Source organism: Rana temporaria, chromosome 8, assembly GCF_905171775.1.
Source record: "Rana temporaria chromosome 8, aRanTem1.1, whole genome shotgun sequence".
Classification (NCBI taxonomy): domain Eukaryota; kingdom Metazoa; phylum Chordata; class Amphibia; order Anura; family Ranidae; genus Rana; species Rana temporaria.
The window spans coordinates 59,828,947-59,852,257 of NC_053496.1; the positions used below are offsets into that span (position 1 = coordinate 59,828,947).

At 44.9% G+C, this 23,311-nt stretch overlaps 1 protein-coding gene across 1 annotated transcript in view; it reads left to right on the plus strand.

Moving 5' to 3' along the window:
- The first annotated feature begins 4,716 nt into the window (after positions 1-4,716).
- The window catches only part of LOC120946982 (arsenite methyltransferase-like), a 45,681-nt gene continuing 27,086 nt past the window's right edge, over positions 4,717-23,311 (plus strand). The window contains exons 1-5 of the mRNA XM_040361866.1: positions 4,717-4,796; positions 14,338-14,392; positions 14,844-14,971; positions 15,267-15,417; positions 18,498-18,634. Coding sequence (XP_040217800.1) covers positions 4,780-4,796; positions 14,338-14,392; positions 14,844-14,971; positions 15,267-15,417; positions 18,498-18,634 — 488 coding nt within the window. The 5' untranslated portion in view covers positions 4,717-4,779. The remainder of the gene's footprint in view (positions 4,797-14,337; positions 14,393-14,843; positions 14,972-15,266; positions 15,418-18,497; positions 18,635-23,311) is intronic.

The window sequence follows — 23,311 nt, forward strand, 5'->3', positions numbered from 1 at the left end:
TGCTACCACGCATGAGGCGAAGTGTTATCGAGCATGCATGGTTTTTCTACCCTGCAGGTAAGCATACAGACGATTGGTTTTCTCGGCAGGAAACACTCTGCCGGGAATCCCAACGGGAAAATAGAGAGCAGGTTCTCTATTTTCCTGTCGGGATTCCCGGTTGTTTTCCTGATGGGAAAACTGATAGGGAGCATACACACGGCCGGCATTCCCGGACAAATGCTCTCCTGGCAGTTTTCCTGCCGGGAAAACCGGTCGTGTGTACGAGGCTTAAGTGTTTTTAAATCTTCCAGTGTATCTAACACTCCCATTCCCCCAGACTGACAATGCTGCTGTCCAAAGGTGCCCCCTGTGCTCCTCCATCCAGAGTGCAGGCACTTTATACAGAAGGTGTGTTACTTGCCTAATGACCACGACAACATGGACACCCCGCCCATTTTGGGACAAACTATCACCCCTAGCACCAAAGTCAAAAGTCTCTGAGTCACTTTTGACTCCGACATGACAATGGATGCACAAATAAGCTTAGTAGTCAGCGGATCGCACCATCTGCTGTGCCTGCTACGTAGACTCATTCCCTATATCCCAAAAGAAGACATAGCAGTCGTGGTGGGAACGATAATCAACTCCAGACTCGACTATGCAAACGCCCTTTACCTCGGACTCCCAAAATACCAAATTGCTCGTCTACAAGTCGTCCAGAATACGGCGGCACAACTTGTAACAGGAAAAAAAAACCTGGGAATCAATCTCTCCCTCCCTGAGATCCCTTCACTGGTTGCCCGTAAAAGACAGAATTACGTTTAAGGCACTATGTCTGACGCACAAATGTGTTCAAGGAAGTGCCCCCCAATATCTGTGAAAAATTAAAACGTCACAACCCCAATCGCGTTCTCTGTTCTACTAACCAAAATCTACTTCAGATACCCAAGGCCAGATACAAGTCCAAAGGAGAACGAAGATTTGCAGTCCAAGGACCTCGACTGTGGAACGCTTTACCAACCACCATCCGAACGGAAGTGAATCACCAGGCCTTCAGAAAAAAACTCCAAACCCACCTATTCTGAAGGCAAAATATAGTAGGAAATGGATACCAAGCGCCCTGAGGCGATTCAGTTTGCATGTGTTGCACTATACAAGTTTTTCACTCACTCACCAGGTGAAAACAGAAGGGAAAAAGCCTGGAAAAGTTAAACTAATGCAGCCACCACATCTAATGATTGGAAAGCTGCAATATATGACATTTTTGGCTTTAGGTTTAATACCGCTTTAAGTCTGAGGCCCCGTACACATGACCGAGTTTCTCGGCAGAATTCAGCCAGAAACTCGGTCGGAGCTGGATTCTGCCGAGAAACTCGGTCGTGTGTACACTTTTCAGCGAGGAAGCCGACGAGGAACTCGTCTGGCCGAAAAGAGAACATGTTCTCTATTTCCTCGTTGTTCAATGAGGAAAGTCGGCCCGCCGAGATCTCGGCGGCTTCCACACTGAACTCGACGAGGAACTCGATGTGTTTGGCACGTCGAGTTCCTCGGACGTGTGTACGGGGCCTAAGAGAGAAGACAAAGACAGAAGAAATAATAAGTGGCTGCACTGTCTGCTAGGAGGACTAGTTGTCACATACTTGAAGAGCTGAACATTCTATAGAGAATCTAGAGGGGAGACATGAATACAGTCCACCAGAATCAAATGCAGAGTCGCCGATAAAAGGGCCACACCGAGAAAGTTTGCAAAAGTACTTCAATCGAAAAAAAATAAAAGAATAATCAATTGCGTTTCATATCAAAAAATCCATAGTAAAAAAATATTTTAAAGATGCGATCTACATTGGAGGACTATGGAGTGACATTCTCAAACTGCAGATGTCCATTAAATCCTCTTTGCTGTCGGGCTGTGTCTAGGGCAGTGGTCTCCAAACTGTGGCCCGAGGACCAGATGCGGCCCATTCCTTGCCTTTATCCAGCCCTTGGGGCACCATTTCTCCCACTGATACCAACAATGGGGTGCTATTCCTCCCACTGATACCAACAATAGGTTGTTATTTATCCCACTGATACCAACAATGGGGTGCTATTCCTACCACTGATAATACCAACAATAGGTTGTTATTTCTCCCACTGATACCAACAATGGGTTGTTATTTCTCCCACTGATACCAACAATGGGGTGTTATTTCTCCCACTGATAACAACAATGGGGTGTTATTTCTCCCACTGATACCAACAATGGGGTGTTATTTCTCCCACTGATACCAACAATGGGTTGCTATTCCTCCAAATGATATTGACAATGGGGTGCTATTCCTCCCACTGATACCAACAATGGGGTGCTATTCTTCCCACTGATACCAACAATGGGAAAATATTCCTCCCACTGATATCAACAATAGGGCGCTATTCTCCTCATTAAAGCGGGAGTTCATCCAAATTTTTTTTTTTAACATTAGATTTAGGCTAATTAAGGGGAGCAGAAACTGGTATTTTTTTTTTTTAAATCAATGCCGCACTTACCGTTTTAGAGATAGATGTTCTCCCGCCGCTTCCGGGTATGATCTTCGGGACTGGGCGTTCCTATTTGATTGACAGCCTTCCGACGGTTGCATACAGCGCGTCACCAGTTGCCAAAAGAAGCCGAACGTCGGTGCGGCTCTATACGGCGCCTGCGCACCGACGTTCGGCTACTTTTGGAAACTCGTGACGCGCTGGATGTGACCGTCGGAAGCCTGTCAATCAAATAGGAACGCCCAGTCCCGCAGCCCATATCCGGAAGTGGCGGGAGAACATCTATCTCTACAACGGTAAGTACGGCATTGATTTAAAAAAAAATACCCGTTTCTGCTCCCCTTAATTAGCCTAAATCTAATGTTAAAAATGTTATATTTTGGGTGAACCTCCACTTTAAAACCGATGATGGGGTATTGCTTATGCCCATTGATGTAATGGCATTTTCTACTCCCACCAGCCACAGTCCGGCCTCCCTAATGCCTGAAGGACAGAAAACTGGCCAATCTGAGGGTTGAGAAACACAGCCTATTAAGCTCAGCTACCACTGCTGTCCAAAAGGGGGTCGAGGAGGGGCACGTCCACACCATGTATAAGCTGGATCCTGAGGCCCCGTACACACGAGAGGATCCATCCGCTGGAATTGATCTGCGGACCGGCTCCAGCGGATAGATCCCCTGGTGTGTACAATCCAGCGGATCTGTTTCCGCGGATTTTTATCCCCTGGGATGGATTTCAAGCGGATAAAAATTTGAAGACATGCTTTAAAATCTATCCGCTTGAATCCATCCCAACGGATTGATCCGCTGGTCTGTACAGACTCACAGGATCAATCCGTCCGAATGGATCCCCCGCATGCGTCGTAATGATTCGACGCATGCGTGGAATTCCTTATATGACAGCGTCGCGCACGTCGCCGCGTCATCAACGCGGCGACGGCGCGACACGTCATCGCGATGGGATTTCGATCCGATGGTGAGTACACTCCATCGGATCCAAATCCGCGAAAATCCTCGAGAGGATTTATCCGCGGAAACGGTCCGTTGGACCGTATCCGCGGATAAATCCTCTCGTGTGTACTAGGCCTAAGGGGTAATGGTAACATGTACAAGAAGGATCAGTCGAATGGGAATTAGGGGCTAGCCGTTGCAGGGTGAAATAGTCTTTAAAGAGGAACTTTAACTGCAGAAACTTGTCTCAAGCGGAGATCATATTCGTAATAAAATGGCTGATGCGGGTCTCCCATTCTTCCTCATCTAAATCCAACAAGTCAGCATTCCTTTTCTGGTAACTGCAATTGGAATTAGTGGCATAAGCTAGTAAGAGTCTAATGCCGCGTAAACATGAAAAAATATTTTTTAACTACGCAATTTTGGCTCAAACTTGTGTTGCATACACACGGTCGCACAAAATTCCGACGGTCAAGAACGCAGTGACGTACAACACTACAGCGAGCCAAGATCAATGAATTTCATTGATTCCGAGAATGTGTCAAATTGATTCCGAGCATGCATAGGGTTTTTGTGCGTCGGAATTGGCTACAGACGATCGGAATTTCCGTCAAGAACTTTTGTTGTTGGAAAAATTGAGAACCAGCTCTCAAACATTTGTTGTCGGAAATTCCGACAACAAATGTCCGATGGAGCCTACGCGCGGTGGGAATAAAGCTCACATCGAACTTTTCTTGTCGGAATTTCCGATCGTGTGTACGCTGCATAAGGTATCAAGAGGATAGCGATTTCCCCAACACACTCGAGGTAAGCAATTACTCAACAGGGTCGACGCAAGACTGCAAAGGAATTTTTACTTTGTTTTTCTTTTCTTTTTTCCCCAGCATATTATTGGGTTTTTCTTGCAACGTGAATTTTCATTACATTCACTGAGCTAAGGGAGAATTTCCCTTGGAAGTGAAGAATTCTCTTGCAAAATAAACATTAGGCTTTTGTAACTTAACTCCATTGTGTGCTGATAAATGTATACAGTTACTACATACAGTATAATGTCTGTATTCTGTATATTTTTCTTTTCATACTTTATTTGTGTTTTTTCACATTTACATGCAGACCAAGGAGTGCTTGATTAGACCTCTTCAACATTACAGCTTTACAAAGCAATGATTATCCAGATATATACATACAGCAATAGCAATACCCCTCACAGAGCAAAGTTTACACATAGAACATAGGGTTAGGGAGTTCATGCAGAGGGAGGGGGAAGGACAGTATAAAGCAGCACTGCATTGTGGGTAAGAAGGAAGCTGGTGATCAAGCTGAAGACATAATGGCACAGTGTTGTAGGTATGTCTCTGCTGTGTGTTTGTGCATATCATGTGATCATTGTATTGTATGATTTCAGAGGGCTGATAAAAAAATCACAATGCAATGTGAGAGTGATAGTGACTTTCTATTAAGAACCAGTATGTGTAAGACATGTGTATGCTAGGAATAGGACAGGACTCTGATTGTGTGATACATATAAAAGGACCAGTATGTGTATGATAGGATAGGACTCTGAACATGTGATACAAAGTATTGCTTGGAAAGACATTAATTAAGTTCACACTAAGCAATATCCTTATCCTCCAAAAACAATCCATATACATTCACTATTTAAAGGTCCTGTAATTTATTTTTCATTAAATAATCTTTTACTGCTTTATTTTTTTGTTGCCTCAATGTATTGTCTTCCATGAGCTCCTAAAACTCTCCTTTTCCCTCTTACTTTCCCCCATATGGAACAAGCAGTGTATGGTAGTTGTGGACGTGCACACTGCAAAAATCCCATAGTCCCTAGTCTATCTCAGGAGCAAGCAAGAGAGGGTGGCTACGTTCCTATATACGGTGGGATCATGTAGAATGAACATAGTGACCCTCTAACAGAAAGTTGGATCACATCAGCAAAAAAGAAGCTGCAAATTTGAAGGAGGCTGAGAGCAATATTTTTTTAAAATTAGGAATATGTGGACAGGGGCCCGGATTCTCAGAGGACTTACGACGGCGCAGCGCCATGTACGCCGTCGTAAGTCCTAATCCGAGACGTCGTATCTATGCGACTGATTCTAATGCCGCATACACACCATCACTTTATGTGATGAAAAAAAACGACACTTTCTGTGAAGTAAAAAATGACGTTTTTGAAACTTCAATTTTCAAAGACGAAGTTGCCTACACACCATCGTTTTTCTCACAATGTTCTTGCAAAGTGAGGTTACGTTCACCACGTTTTACCATTGAAGCTCGCTTCATAAGTAGCTTCTGGGCATGCGTGGATGAAAAAACGTCTTAGAAAACGACGTTTTTTGCTACACACGGTCAATTTCTGTGAAGTAAAAAGTGCACTTTTGAAAAACGACACATAAGATTGAAGCATGCTTCAATTTTTTTTGGTCGTTTTTTTCAAGACATAAAACAACGTTTTCCCCCACACACAGTCAATTAAAGTGACGTTTTTAAAAACGTCATTTTTTTTCATCACATAAAGTGATGGTGTGTACGCGACATTAGAATCAGTTACGCATAGATATCCATTAGATCCTAAAGGCGTAAGTCTCTTACGCCGTCGGATCTTAACTGCATTTTTTTTTTAACCGCTAGGTGGCGCTTCCGTCGAATTCCGCGTCGAGTATGCAAATTGGCTAGATACGCGAATTCCCGAACGTACGCGCCGACGCAATAAAGTTACAACGTTTACGTTAGGCTTTTCCCGGCGTAAAGTTGCCCCTGCTATATGAGGCGCAGCCAATGTTAAGTATGGCAGTCATTCCCGCTTCAAAATTTTAAAAAGTTAAGTCGTGTGCGTAAGTCGTCCGTGAATGGGGCTGGACGTCATTTACGTTCACGTTGAAACCAATGACGTCCTTGCGACGTCATTTGGAGCAATGCACACTGGGATATTTTACGGACGGCGCATGCGCAGTTCGTTCGGGGCGGGGACGCGCTTAATTTAATGATACACGCCCCCTACCCACCGAATTTGAATTCCGCCAGGTGATTTATGATACGCTGCCGCAACTTACGGAGCAAGTGCTTTGAGAAAACAGCATTTGCCCGGGTAAGTTGCGGCGGCGTAACGTAAATCGGATACGTTACGCCGCCGCAGAGATACGCCCATTGTACAAGAATCTGGGCCAGTGTGCATCCCTTTAGATCAGGGTTTCTTAACCAAGTTTTTACCTTGGAAGAACCCTTGGCAAAAAGTTTGAGATTTTGTGGAACCCCTGAAATAATGTTCACATCTACAGCTCACGGAACATTGGTGTGATCAGTGAGCTGTTGAAATAGCATTAGTAACAACTAATTTTAGAAATATGTTTTATAATAGATTCTATTATTTAATGCTATCTATTTAACCACTTGCCGACTGCCTAACGTAGATATACGTCGGCAGAATGGCACGGGCAGGCAAAGCAATGTACAGGTACGTTGTTTTGAATCTGCTGCCTAGCGGGCACGTGCCCGCCACGAGCTCCGTGACTGTGCCTGCGGGACCCGCGGACTCAATGTGCGCCGGTGTCCCGCGATCATGTCACGGAGCGGCAGAACGGGGAGATGCCTTTGTAAACTAAAAATAGATATTTGCTAGCACACCATGGATCGACAAACAGTAGCGTCCAAATAGGTAATTTATTGCATGATCACAACATAAAAAGAGTGCAATGTTTCGGAGTCACACAGGACCCCTTCGTCATCCATCAAATGCCTGATGAAGGGGTCCTGCGTGACTCCGAAACTCTGCACTCTTTTTATGTTGTGATCATGCAATAAATTACCTATTTGGACGCTACTTTTTGTCGATCCATGGTGTGCTGGCAAATATGTATTTTTTTACTTGAACCAATATCCAGCTGGTTGTTGCTGCAGCACCCAAACATTAATGCCTAGTACACATGTGCGGTTTTTCCATCGGATAATGCAATGCGACGGTTTTCCCGACAGAATTCCTCTCAGGCTGCCTTGCATACACACGCTCAGACCAAAAGTCCGCCCGTCCAAAGCGCGGTGACGTACAACACGTACAACGGCACTATAAAGGTGAAGTTCCATTTCCAACAGCGCCACCCTTTGGACTGCTGCTTTTGCTGATCCTCGTGTTAGTAAAAGTTTGGTGAGAGACGATTTGCAGCGTGACAAATGTGATATCTCCATTCCGAATGCTAGTTTTACCAGAAAGAGCGCTCCCGTCCCATACCCTTTGGGAAAACTGATTGTGTGTACGATGCTTGAGAGCTTATTCAGGAAAGTGGTCCCAAAATAGTGTCAAAAGTGTCCGATGTGTCCGCCGCAATATCTCAGTCACGATAAAAATCACCGCTATTACTAAAAAAAAAAAATGAATAATAAAAATACCATAAAACTATCCCCTATTTTGTAGATGCTATAAATTTTGCGCAAATCAATATACGCTTATTGCGTTTTTTAATTTTTTTTTATTACCATAAATATGTAGAAGAATACATATCGGCCTAAACTGAGGAAAAGAAAATGGGCCGGATTCACATACCTCGGCGCATATTTATGCCTCCGTAGCGTATCTCTTTTACGCTACGCCGGCACAGCGCACAGAGGCAAGCACTGGATTCACAAAACACTCGCCCCCAAATCTACGCTGGGTTTCCTCGGCTTACGCCAGCGTATGTGTGAGTGGGCGTGAGCCATGCTAATGAGGCGTGACCCCATGTAAATGATGGACTGAGCGTCATAAAGATACGAATAACGTACGGCGCATGCGCCGTCCCGTGGACGCATCCCAGTGCGCATGCTCAGAATCACGTTGAAACAACTGCCTAAGATACGTCAAATCACTGCCTACGACGTGAACGTAACCTACGCCTAGCCCTATTCACGTACTATGTAAACTACGTAAAATACAACGGCTGTGTTCCCTGGTCCATACCTTTGCATGACTTGCGCCTCCTATATGGGGAATAACTTTACGCCGTACGTACGACTAACGCAAACCGCGTATATTATGCGCCGGGCGCAAGTACGTTTGTGAATCGGCGTATCTCCCTCATTTGCATATGCGCATAGAAAATCAATGGGAGCGCCACTTGCGGCCAGTGTAAATATGCGCCTACGATACGCCGGCGTAGGAAAGTTACGTCGGTCGGATGAAGCCTATTTTCAGGCGTATCTAGTTTTGTGGGCACGGCGCACAGATACGACGGCGCACATTTTTTTGGGGGGATATTTATTATAGCAAAAAGTAAAAAATATTGCTTTTTTTCAAAAATGTTGCTCTTTTTTTGTTTATAGCGCAAAAAACAAAAACAAAGAGGTGATCAAATGCCACCAATTCTTCCGGGGGTGAAGTGGATAATGTGAAACTTGCTTTTTTTTTCTGCACAGATGCTCATTTATGCCACATTACATGGGAGCATTGCACATTAGAAAAACAAGGCACATTACTTGGAAGCAGGGAAGATTACATGGGAGCAAGGCACATTATGTGAAAGCAGGGAGGGTATGTTATGTGGACGCATTACATATTACATGGGACCAGGACACATTACATGGGAGCAAGGCACATTACTTGAGAGCAGGGTACATTACATAGGAGCAGGGCACACTACATGGGAACAGGGCACATTATGTGGAAGCAGAGCACATTACATTAAAGCAGGACACATTACATGAGAGCAGGGCACATTACATGGGATCCGACCAGGGCCGGCGCTACCACTAGGCGAATTAGGCAGCCGCCTGGCAGCGCACTGCCGCCTAGAGCGCCCGGCCGCTGGTTTCCCTACTCCCTGTCTCCGTGTTATGTAAGTGTTGGGTCACGGGTGCCGTGCTGTATAATGCAGGGGATGCTGCCCGGCGCCTCTGCAGTATGTTACATGTACTCAGGCAGGCTACCGTAGTATCATTAGTGGCGCAGCGCCGCGCTGGAGGATATTTCCTGAGTCTTCCGACGGAACAAAAGCGACTCTATGATTAGATCAGTGACCTGACTGTGTCTCTGGTCTCTTCCAGTACTGCCAGCGCTGCCCATACATGATTCAGGGACTGAGAGTTGTGACTCGTATACCGAGTCTAGTCATGTCACCCCTGAGCCCTCCTCCCTGTGACCGTCATTTGTAGAGGCCAGCTCTCCCTCCCGGTATTCTGTCGCCTGTCCTGAGTGTACAGTGGCAGCGTCGCTCACATGCAGACATGCTAGTATAGCCAAATGGAGAAGTCAGTGCTTGGTGATTGGTGACAGCTGGAGGCATCGAGGCAGGGTTTGTGCTAGACAGATGCAGTCAGCAGAGCAGAGCCCCAGTGAGTGACTAAACTTGAAGTACACTGTATTACTGTATAAGACAGTGTATAGACTGATCTGTCCTCAGACTCCTGACATGTGTGATGTCATGATTGTACCAAGCACATTGCCTGAATGTAATGCCCCGTACACACCATCACTTTATGTGATGAAAAAAAATGACGTTTTTAAAAACGTCACTTTAATTGACCGTGTGTGGGGGAAAACGTCGTTTTATGTCTTCTAAAAAACGACCCAAAAAAATTGAAGCATGCTTCAATTTTATGTGTCGTTTTTCAAAACGTCAACTTTTACTTCACAGAAATTGACCGTGTGTAGCAAAAAACGTTGTTTAAAACGACGTTTTTTCACCCGCGCATGCCCAGAAGCTACTTATGAAGCGAGCTTCAATGGAAAAACGTGGTGGAACGTAACCTCGCTTTGCTAGAACATTGTGAGAAAAACGATGGTGTGTAGGCAACTTCGTCTTTGAAAATTGAAGTTTCAAAAACGTCATTTTTTACTTCACAGAAAATGTCGTTTTTTTTCATCACATAAAGTGATGGTGTGTATGCGGCATTCGGGTCCCTCTCCTCCTCCCCTCCCCTCTCATCCTTCCCTTCTCCTCACTCCCCCCTGCCACCTCTCCTCTCCCCCCTCTCCTCTGCCCCCTGCCACCTCTCCTCTCCCCCCTCTCCTCTTCCCCCTGCCACCTCTCCTCTCCCCCCTCTCCTCTGCCCCCTGCCACCTCTCCTCTCCCCCCTCTCCTCTGCCCCCTCTCCTCTCTCTCCTCCCCCTCCTCTCTCTCTCCTCTCCCCCTCTCCCCACCTCACCTCTCTCCTCTCCCCCCTCTCGTCTCCCCTTCTCCCCCTCTCGTCTCCCCTTCTCCCCCTCTCCTCACTCCCCCCTGCCACCTCTCGTCTGCCCCCTCTCCTCTGCCCCCTCTTCTCCCCCTCCTCTCTCTCCTCTCCTCCCCCTCCTCCTCTCTCCCTCTCTCTCCTCTCCCCCTCTCCTATCTCCTCTCTCCTATAGCCCCTCTCCTCTCTTCTCTCCCCCCTTCTCCTCACTCCCCCCTGCCAACTCTCGTCTGCCCCCTCTCCTCTCCCCCCTCTCGTCTCTCTCTCTCTCCCCTCCCCCTCTCCTCACCTCTCCCCTCTCCTCTCCCCCCCTTCTATCTTCTCTCCCCTTCTATCTTCTCTCCCCCTCTCCTCCCCTATCCTCTCCTCTCTCCCCCCTCTCCTCTCTCCCCCCTCTCCTCTCTCCTCCCTCTCCTCTCCCCTCCTCCTCCTTCCCCACCCCTCCTCCTCCCCCCTCCTCCCCCCTGCCACCTCTCGTCTGCCCCCTCTTCTATCTCCCCTCTCCTCTCCCCCTCTCCTATTTCCTCTCTCCTATAGCCCCTCTTCTCTCCCCCCTCTCATTCTCCCCTTCTCCTCACTCCCCCCTGCCACCTCTCGTCTGCCCCCTCTCCTCTCCTCTCCTCTCCCCCCTCTCCTCTCCCCCCTCTCCTCTCTCTCCCCTCCCCTCTCCCCTCCCCCCTTCTATCTTCTCTCCCCCCTCTCCTCTCCTCCCCTATCCTCTCTCCCCCCCTCTCCTCTCCCAACTCTCCTCCCTCTCCTCTCCCCTCCTCCTCCTTCCCCACCCCTCCTCCTCCTCCCCTCCTCCCTCTGCCACCTCTCGTCTGCCCCCTCTCCTATCTCCCCTCTCCTCTTCCCCCTCTCCTCTCTTCTCCCTCTCCCCCCTCTCATCCTTCCCCTCTCGTCTCCCCTTCTCCCCCTCTCCTCACTCCCCCCTGCCACCTCTCCTCTGCCCCCTCTCCTCACCTCTCCCCCCTCTCCTCACCTCTCCCCCCTCTCCTCACCTCTCCCTCCTCCCCTCACCTCTCCCCTCCTCTCTCCCCCCATCCCTCCTCTCCTCCCTCTCCTCTCCTCTCCCCCCTCTCCTCTCCTCTCTCCCCCTCTCCTCTGCCCCTCCCCCTCTCCTCTCTTCTCTCTCCCCTCACCCCTCCCCCCTCCTCTCCCCCCTCTCCCCCCTCTCCTCTCCTCCCCTATCCTCTCTCCCCTCTCCTCTCCTCTCTCCCCTCTCCTCTCCTCTGCCCCCTCTCCTCTCTTCTCTCCCCTCCCCTCCCCCTCTCCTCTCCCCCCTCTCCTCTCCTCTCCCCTCCCCCCTCCCGTCTCCCCCCCTCCCCCCTCTCCTCTCCCCCCCTCTCCTCTCCCCCCTCTCCTCTCCCCCTCCCCTATCCTCGCTCCCCTCTCCTCGCTCCCCTCTCCTCGCTCCCCTCTCCTCTGCCCCCTCTCCTCTCTCTCCTCTCCCCCTCCCCTGCTCTCCCCCTCCCCTGCTCTCCCCTCCTCCTCCTTTCCCACCCCTCCTCTTCTCCTCCTCCCCCTCTCCTCCTTCTCCCCCCTCTCCTCCTCCCCCTCCTGGGGTTGGCGGTTGAGCCAGGGGGTGGCAAAATGAGGTTTCGCCTAGGGTGTCAAAAATCCTTGCACCAGCCCTGGATCCGACTACATTACATTGAAACAGGGCACAGTACATGGGGCACACAGCAGGGCACATTACATGTGGCACACAGCAGGGCACATTACAGTAGCAGAGGTTTCCTTCATATGCAGAGCTAGGCAGGGAAGTAGCTGTGATGGATTCTATTCTAGGCACACTGTTTCCTCTGGTCCTCCTTCCCTCCTGTAAATTCCAGGTGATGTCAAGCACCTTGGCGGGTAACAGCGTGCCACAGCCAACACTGTCAGCCACTTCCCCGCCTAGCTCTGCATGTGTTGAAAGAGGGGATTCAATCTACCTGTCAGCTGCCTTCCCCTGGGGATCTCTCGCGGGAACTTGGTTAAGAAATCATGCTTTAAAGGGTTTGTAAAGGTTTTTTTTTTTTTAAATAACAAACATGTGCAAGGGTTTTTGCACAGAGCGGCCCTGATCCTCCTCTTCTGGGGTCCCTCAGCGCTCCTCCAGCTCCTCCTCTTCTCGAGTGCCCCCACAGAGAGCAATTTTCCATCGAAGCACTCGTGCGGGGTGCACTCTCGAGTCCTGCTGCTGCATCAATTGACACAGACAGCGGGACTCGGCTCCTCCCCCCGCTCCCGTGTCACTGGATTTGATTGACAGCAGCGGGAGCCATTGGCTATCAATCTATCCATTGAAAACCCAAGACAGTGGCTGGAGCTGCTGTGCTTGTCCCCGTCGCTGGAACAATCGGGTTCAGATAAGTAAAAGGGGGACTCTGGGGGGCTGCTGCACTACAGAAGGTTTTTTGAAGGTTTACAATCCCTTTAAATGCTATAATAGACCAAGTATTTGAGATAAATCCATACACATCAGGAAGAACTTGGTAAATAATTATTGTGCTAAAGAAATACATAAGATTATAAAGTTGTCAAATATTGATCTAGTGTGTTTACAATCAGGCACTGAATAGTAGAAAATGTTATAATAAATCAAAAAACCGCATGTTACATCGATATACTATGATAAAATGTTGTTATTCATGTTGAGTTCAAAATAATAGATACTGTGTATGTACAGTACATCCGGAAAGTGGTCACAGTGCTTCACTTTTTCCACATTTTGTGATGTTACAGCCTTATTTCAAAATGGATTCAATTAATTATTTTCCGCAAAATTCTACAAACAATACCCCATAATGACGATGTGAAAGAAGTTTGTTTGAAATCTTTTCAAATTTCTTAAAAATAAAAATCACATGTGCATAAGTATTCAAAGCCTTTGCCATGACACTCATAATTGAGCTCAGGTGGCTCCTGTTTCCAATGATCATCCTTGAGATGTTTCTACAACTTGATTGGAGTCCACCTGTGGTAAATTTAGTTGAATGGACATGATTTGGACAGTGGCACACCTGTCTATATAAGGTCCCACAGTTAACAGTGCATGTCAGAGCACAAACCTAGCCATGAAGTCCAAGGAATTATCTGTAGACCTCCAAGTCAGGATTGTATCAAGGCAGAGATCTGGGGAAGGGTACATGAAAATGTCTGCAGCATTGAAGGTCCGAATGAGCACACTGGCCTCCATCATCCATAAATGGAAGAAGTTTGGAACCACCAGGACTCTTCCTAGAGTGGTCCAAACTGAGCAAATTGGGGGAGAGGAGCCTTAGGGAGATGACTAAGAACCTTATGGTCACTCTGACAGAGCTCCAGTGTTTCTCTGTGGAGAGAGGAGAACCTTCCAGAAGAACAACCATCTCTGCAGTACTCCACCAATCAGTCCTGAATGGTAGGGTGACCAGACGGAAGCCACTCTTCAGTAAAAGGCACATGACAGCCCACCTGGTGTTTGCAAAAAGGCACCCGAAGGACTCTCGGACCATGAGAAACAAAACTTTCTGGTCTGATGAAACAAAGATTTGGCCTATATAGCAAGTGTCATGTCTGGAGTAAACCGGACACCGCTCATCACTTGGCCAATACCATCCCTACAGTGAAGCATGGTGGTGGCTGCATCATGCTTTGGGGAGGTTTTTCAGCGGTAGGAACTGGGAGACTAGTCATAGACTAGTATATGCCTGCTTGAGTCTCAGTACAGAAAGCTTTCTAATGTTTTGTTCTTGCTTGTTGATTTGTCTAGGTCTCCTACATCCGGCTGCAGCTCTCAAGGCCTTCAAATACTTGAAGATGTCAAGGTATTGCCACCATGATCCAAGGAACTATTACGTAACCTCCACATACCTAATTTAAAAATGTAGTAATCAGTAAATGTTTTGACTAATCTAAGCTGTTGAAGGATGAAATATAATTTGGGTGTTACTTCTATTTGCTTATTTTCATTTGGAATATTTCCACTAACTTCCTGTATCGGTGATAACCTGTTGGTGTACCAAAGCCTTCCCAGAAGGGGGAAAGTGGTGGAAAACATTTCTAATGCTGGAAAGGGTGTTAAAAAAAACTATAAATTCATTGGTCAACATGACAAAGGCAACATGGATTATATGTGTATGATAACCCATTTATCAGTTATATCTTTGTGCTAAAATTTTGTGTGTATGGTGATAGTAAAGTAGGAATATATGAGTATATTTATTTTATAGTCTCTCTATGCTAGCAATGTGTGATAGAATAGTTTGTATTTTTCAGGAATATTATGGTAAATACTTGAAGAACTCAAAAGATTTGAAAACCAATGCCTGTGTAACCCCAGCAAAGCCAGTCCCCAGATATATCCTGGATGCCCTGAAAGAGGTTCACAGTGAAGTTTCTTCTCGGTATGGAATTTATATCATTAGGGAAATCAATAAATATATTTTTTATGCTATTTGTGATGCTTTGGTAAGATGGTACTCTACTACTAAGGACTTTGGTGGTGGACTCTGCATTCTCCATTCTGTCATTGGGTGTGATCACTACTGTAGTGGAAAATAAACTGCCTATATTGTCTTTTCAGAGAGGACTCTATTTCTAATTTAAGGTTACATATTTCCACAAAGTTATGTGATTTGGCTGAGGTTTCTGTTTTTTATTTTTTTATTGTGCTGCCAATATCGTTGTGTACTGTGTAAGGTACTATGGCTGTGGACTTGTGGTACCAGAATGTCTAGAGAACTGCAGTATCCTGGATCTGGGCAGTGGAAGTGGAAGGGACTGTTACATGCTGAGTAAGCTGGTTGGACAGAAGGGCTACATCACTGGATTGGACATGACTGATGAACAGGTGATTATTACCACAGGGAAACATTTCAAACTTCATGGATTTGGTGGTTAAGAGATCTTGTGCCTAAAACCATAATAGTTTTTCTAGTATCTAAGCATCTTTAACAATAATTGGTCTGTTTTCAACCTTATACTTATCTTTCTCTTCTATTAAGTAAGTCACAGAGGTAAAGTGGTTGTATACCCAGTGAAGTGACTAGTCTCAGGCGATAAACAGGTACAACTGTGGTACAAATGTGTATCTATAGTCCCCTCTTCTCTATAGCCTCCTAAAGCACACTTTTTACACAGGATTTCTGAGCTTCCAGAGGCAGGGGGTGAGGAACAGATGTCACACCCTGCACAGCACAGATTGGAGAGCTTAGTATAATCTGAGCCCAACCTGATTGGAGAGAAAGGTCCCCCCCTCCGCTGCTACACAGTCTCATAGGGAAACAAGCACAGCTGAGGCTGTGAGCTGGAGGGGCGTGGTGCTGTCTCCCAGGATTGCTTGGTGTCAGTATAAATCAAAAGAAGTGACTCGTGCAGATAGTGAAAGGAGGAGAGAAAATATATAAATCACAGTGAGTGCTTTGGAGTGAGACACGTATACACTATAGAAGGATATGCTTTGTTCATGTTTCATTTCAGAGGTTTACAACAACTTTAATGTTTGCTTTTGAAGCACATAGATGTTCTTTTTCAAATACTTTTGAATCCCTATTTTACCAGATTATTGCAAACTATGCTTTAATGCATTCAGAAAATCCTTTGTATCCTTTGAAAATCCTTTGTATTTTCTCAATGAATCTCAGATTGGATGAGGTGGAGACAGTGATGTCACTGCCTCACCTCTCCACTTTGTCCAGTCAGAGAGAGATTTGCATTCATAGAGAAGATGCAAAGGGTTATTTGAATGGCACCAGTGCCAAGTGACCATCCGTCTATATTTACTAAGCAGCAGGGCAGCTGATTGGCATGGGTCCTGGAAGCTAGTGGCTGCTATAGTGGTTTTCATCTCTCACAGGAATTGACCAGGTATGGCACATACCTACAATTCAGCTTTAAATCGAATGTTTACCACATCTAGAGTTCTCCTTCAAATGTAAGATGGGAGTAGAAGATCGATTGGGGGGGATGGGGGGCATCATACATATAGTTATGTGTCCCAAAGATTTTTTGTTGCATTTGTTCATACGAGATTTACTGTCCATATAATTATCAGACGTGCAGAGTCATTAGTACTGTATGACTTATGTCTGAAGTGATTTTTTTAAAGTGATACTAAATAGGGAAGTGTTAAGCCCTGTACACACAGGCAGAATGGCGAAAGACAACGGCCGGCTCAAAAAAAAAAAAAAAAAAAAAAATCGGTAGACATTCAACCTGTGTGTATGTCAGTCTGTCTGACAGAAGCCGGCCATTTGGACATGCATGCTGGAAAACCAGCGTTTGAATCGCTCCCAGTCAGAGCTCTGAGCTATGGGCTGAGTGCGCTGATTGGAGTGTTCTTGCGGAGGGGCCGCCCCCCTATCAGAACACAACACTCAACACAAACTCACATGGTTAGTATAGCGACTCCGACCGGAGCTGCCAGGTTTTTTACCTAACCGTAGTGTGTACCCAACTTTAAAGTGATTGTAAACTTTTTTTTATAATAAACATGTCATACTTGCCTATCTTTAAATAAACCTTGTGCTTTGTTGTATAAACACCAAGACTGCTGCACCCTAACAAATCTGAATACCAGATCCAAAATAATATATAACAAATAGAAAAAGTGCACCGTCTCCTTAAATGACCATTAACTCAAAAAGTGAACTTTAAGGCTGCATTCACACGCCCGACGCCCGCCGCTATTGCAGCCTGCAATACGCTGGAGGGGTGATTTTACATTGTCGGCTATGGAGATGGTTCACATCTCCACGCCGAAAGCCGAAACGCCTGAAGCTCAAAACAAGTCCCGGACCCTTTTTTTCGGGCGGCTTCAGCGTTCGGGCATAGCCGACAATGTTAAAATCACCCCTCCAGGAAAAAACAAGGCTAAAAACGACGCGTTTTGTCGCCGCAAATAGCGGGACAAAACGCCTATTTTATGTCGCCGCAATACGCCGCATATAGCCTACGCAAAGGTGTGAATGCAGCCTTACACATAAACATGCGATAAACACTATTTCATAACAAAAAAGCTCATCAAAGCTGTGCAAATTTGCAAATAAAATTAAAATAAATGAAAATGCAATTCATCAATTACATTGTGATTTTTTTAAAAATCAAATTGATGTATAATCTTAGGCACGATTCACACTGATGCGACAATTGTAGCACTTGTCGCTTGAGAAGTCGGACCCCATTCTGTGCAATGGAACTGTTCTATTTGGTGCGACTTGAGGTTTCTGCACAACTTTTGGTATGACTTACATTGACTTCTGTTAAAGAAGGGGTCCGATTTCAAAGTCTCACGGAAGTCCCAGGCAGTGTGAACCCAGGTTTAGTCAAAAATTCAATTATTAATCATATAAAGCCCATCCATGTGCATAATAAAGGTGCTCTCTGCTACAGTAAAGAAAGTGTTCCAAGGGTCAAGGTGCTTGTAAGGCAACAAGGCCTCTTACCGGACAGCAATGATCTCTAAATTTAGAGCTCAATTGCACTTTGTCTGTATTGCTTAGAGGAGCTGACACTCCCACCCTTAGATCTCCACACAGCTCAGTGACTCCATCGACCAGAATTGGCATAAAAGTCCCCAACATGAAAATGAAAACCTCAGCCTGCATTTCATCAACAAACCCCGACAAAAGTCTCTCATCTAAACAACAATTCTTCTGCAGTGTCTTCTGTATTGTGAATTAGATCTGATTGAGACACTACATAGGATCATAAACATCACTAAACATATATAGCCAAGAATAGGTAAGGAAGCTGAAGGCAGGATCAACCAGGTATACTTCAGTCTATGCAAAATGAATGCTTAGTGGCTTTGTGAGTATGCACAATCTGTTATGCAGTATAACATGTAATGAGAGTTTTTCATAGTTTGGCTCTAATGACAATTTAACATTATTTTATTCATATGTACTAATTCCTTTATCATTATTTTAGGTGGAAGTTTCCAGAAAGTACATTGATTATCATATGAAAAAATTTGGCTACCAAGAGCCCAATATTAACTTTGTCAATGGCTACATTGAAGATCTTAAAAGTGCTGGCATAAAAGACCAAAGCTATGATATTATAATGTGAGTATGATTTACATTTATCTGCCATGTTATAGGGTTTGCACTCTTAAAACAATTATTGTATCGCTATTATATCATTGTTTTTGTAGAAAACAACATTTATGATGCAGAATTGGATATTATCGATGAAAAAAGGGGGGGATAGAGTGGGCAGTGGGACTTTGTATGAAACACAAAAACTGAGGTAGATTGAATCAAATAAAAATGTCTTAGTTTATTAAAAAGGTAAAAGGGAGCATATGCAGTGATGGTGTCAATAAAAATTCACTGTATAATACCGAATATAACCGTCAACATGATTGGTAATCACATATTTGTAATATCACGTGATTGGTAATCACATAATATTTGATAACATCATAAATAATAAAACATATGGTTATACATGAAATTTGACAATCACAGCACTTACTCCAGCGTAAATGGTACAACAATATAATAACAATAATACATTGATGATTCAAACATGTCAGAACCCATAGTAGATGCATGACTGTTGTACTGGGGTGACAACCAAAGGGGAGGCTCGACGCGTTTCGTGGACTCTATCCACTCATCAGGAGCAACTATACATTGGGGGTACCTAGAATAGATGACAGAATTGGTAATCAATGGTAATTGACTAGCATAAGGAAAGAGCACCAGAAACCTGGAGTCTGAGTATTCTTACCTATGTATGATATGTAGAGGTAGGTATGTCATGGTACAAAATATAGGGAGCAAAAGGGAGTGGAAAGTACCGCTCCGGGAGTTGAGGTGGAGATCATGTAGCGACAGGGTGGCCAAGGTTGGTGAGTGAGTGAGCTTCTTGTGAGAGGACAACACTCGTGCAGAGTTGGAGTGATTGATGGAGCAATAAATGCTTCTAAAAAAAAAAAATATATATAATAATGATGGTATTAGCAGGTGAAAAATAAAGATTGGCTGAATAATAGCCCAGGAAAAGCCAGGAATATAAGGGTGGGAGACATTGGAAACCCACCAATGAATAGCCTGGTGAAGTGCAGAAGAAAATAAATTAGAAAAGCCAGTAGTGCATTTAGAAAGTTCAATCACCAAAGGAAGAAAGACCCGGGCATAATATACCTGAGAAAGTGCAGAAGAAAATAATTTAGAAAAGCCAGTAGTGCATTTAGAAAGTTCAATCACCAAAGGAAGAAAGACCCGGGCATAATATACCTGAGAAGTGGAGTGATATGGAGACATTGAGGGAAGTGCTCCATGGTGGTGTGTTAACAAAGAAGTGGCCCATCTGTCGACAAAGCTCCACCAACGTCACGCAGGACGTGCACAGGGGGAGAAGGCAGCCCAAAACAAGCGACAAGCGCCTGTTAAATAGGCGCCTAGACTCCCTCGTGGTACACGCCAGATGGACACAGAGACGCCGATGTGCGGCGTCGGGGAATGACGTCACAAGTACGGCCTCTATCCCCCCCTTTTTTCATCGATCATTTCCATCAAATATTAGGGATGGAGAACTGTGTACTTTTTAGTCGCGGTCTCATTTAAAGTCCCACCTTTATATATATATCACAGTGATATATATACTTTTTTACAGAATTGGATATTGTGTTTATGGTCTTCTGAGTGTGTAATGGTTGGGTTCACTGATCCTTTAGCTAGATGTCCCTGGAAACTGTATGAAAATGTTGGGCAGTATAGTTTTATGATGAAAGTGGTTCTAAAGCCTAAACAATTTTTACCTTGATACATTCCTTAATTAAAGTAAAAATTTTTTAGGCATCAGCATTCCTCCTCACCACCCCCCCCCCCCCCCGACTTACCTGATCCCTCATTCAATCCAGCGATGTGCACATCTGCAGCTCTGCTCTCCCCTCATTTCTGGGTCTTGCCGGCTTTGCCATTGGCTCCCAATGCTGTCAATCAAAGCCAGTGAGGCGGGGCAGAGTCCCACTGTCTGAGTCAATTGATGCAGCAGGGGGGTTTGGGCAGAGAGGCATGCCGTTGTTTAGTCAGATTAGGCGGCCCATCAGAATTTGTAACGGAAGTGACGTTTCGTCGCTGCCATCTTGCTACACCCCGCACTCATCCACAGCAAGGATACAGTGAGAAGGTGTCAAGCGGACATCTTGTTATACCCACCGGCGTCTTGCATTTTACACTTATTTTTAACAGTAAATAAAGCTTATATAGTGAAATAAAGGATTTTGAATTCCCTCCGGCTGTTTTGATGTTGATTTTTCCAAGCAGCGGTGTTCTGTCAGATTGGCAAACCTGTGAGATCAGCAGGCTTGCCACTGCTTTTTAAAATTCAGTATCTAAACAGGATTTTTAAATACTGCATTTGACTAAATAAGCTTTGTTTACTTGATAAAAAATAATCACAATTAAAAGAGCATAAATGCACAATTAAAACAATCACAAACAGCGCTAAAAGTGATGATTCTGGTGTAAATGCTCAAGGCACCACTATTACACTATCAAACAATATTGTGTGAAGAAAATCAGTCAGTAGAAGTAAAGTCCCATAAGAAGATGTGGTTCACTTTAAGAAAGGACAGACAGCGTAGCACCTTCCACCCGAACTCCTTAAAAGACACCGCGTGGGACAAAACGAGCCCCCTCTGGGGTACACACTTACCAAAAAGTAAGTTAAAACTGGCGTTGTATATAAAGCTCCAGACTGATATATATCCTTCAAACAGGGTAATCAAATGAATCTGTATGGAGGCTCCCAATTAATCCAAAAAAAGACAAAAACAGTGCCATAGCATAATTCCGTTTTTAATGGGTTAAAAATATAGATAGCCCACAGATAAGATAAACCCTTCAAACATTACACGTACAATATAAAAGATAAACAAGCGCATAGTCACCAACTCCTGTAAGCAAGGTAGAGCGTCGCGCTGGTCCTATTACAGTCTCAGAGAGCCTAGCAAACGTTGGTTCCAGCCGAGGCCCTGGTGGAGCGCAAGCGTCACTTCCTGAGCGTCGTGAGTAGCCACGCCCTGACGCGTTTCGTCATAGGACTTCGACAGAGGGCGTGGCCTCACGACGCAATCCACCAAGTTAAATACATATTGCTCTCACAGGCGCACCTATCGCCGTAGAGCCGAGGGCGGGCAAAGGTGCTGAGCCCGCCCCCCTAACCTAGACACACGGCGTACGGGGGCGAGTGAGAGATATCACAAAAAGACTTCAACATCCGTCATGCACTGCCACACACAGGAGCCATAATAGATAATGACACCGGAAATACGAGTGATAGACAGCCACGGAGGTGAACATGTAATTTATACATAATAGTGACCTCATAAAACTATTACGAACACTGAAATGTCATAGAGTGATATATAGTCAACAACATAAAAACGGATATCATATAATCATGAAATGTAAGAACATCACTGAATAGATAATCAGTTGAAATTCATTACGTTTTAACTATAAAAATATATATATATATTACATATTAAAAATGTTCATTAATACCATTAAAAATACATTAATAACTGTAAACATTTAATAAATATATTTAAAATTTAGAAATACCTCCATTAGTAAAGAGAATCTCAATAATAAAGAGTGATCCCATTTTATATAATATAGAACAAATTGTGCAGTGATAGATAGACCACAAAGTATAGCACCATCTTGTGGTAAGCAGATATATGGCCAAAATATCAACCTTACACTCAAAACACAGGGAAATGTGATCATCATTTGCTATTTAACCTGTGTCAAGAAATTCGGTGATCTTTCAAGAAAAACACAACTAAAACAAGAAAGAGAGAGCCGAACTAAACAGGAGCAGGCAAATGATAAAGCAAAAATGACACTTAACCACAACATAAAGAGAAATAAAATAGGTCATCAGCCTCAACTCAAATTGCCCAATTAAGACATACTATCAGAAATCACTAATAAAGCAATTAATGTCTAGCTCGACATTCAAGCCCCTAGGGGCAAGAGTGTCGGCCGAAAAGATCCATTGGGTTTCTCTCTTTGATAAATCCCTGACAAGGTTGCTTCCTCTCCATGTCGGTTTCAAATGGTCCACACCCCAGAACCTTAGACCACTCGGATCTTGATTATGGAACAACTTAAAATGAAGCGAAACGTTATGGTCTTTAAAACCCAATAAGATATTGGCGATATGCTCTCCAATGCGCACCTTGAGTTGGCGTTTGGTCCGCCCTATATAGAGGAGCCCACAGGGGCACTGGAGGGCATACACCACATGTGTGGTGTTGCATGTGATAAATTCGCCAATAATGAATTCTTTGTTATTGGCACTTGAGGTAAATTTCTTTACTGCTTCCTTAGGCCGATTGGCCTCCCGGCAGGCTCTGCATTTGCGACATGCAAAAAAACCATCGCAATCCCAAAAACTCGATGGCCTGATAGGGGGATCAAGTACCTTACGAACCAGTTTATCAGCAAAACTCTGGACTTTTCTATAAATGAAGCCGGGTTTCTCTGGTAGGACAGCCATTAACACCTTATCCATGAGCAATACATGCCAATGATCAGAGAAAATTGCCTCGACTTCTCTATATTGGGCATGATACCCCGATATGAAATTCCATTCATGATTATTCAGTGACCTATTCAGAGTTCTATCTGCGAGGAACACCTCTCTAGGTTGTGCGGCTAATTCACATATAATAGTATCAAGCCCATTTTTCTTATACCCCTTCTCTAGGAACTTTCCCT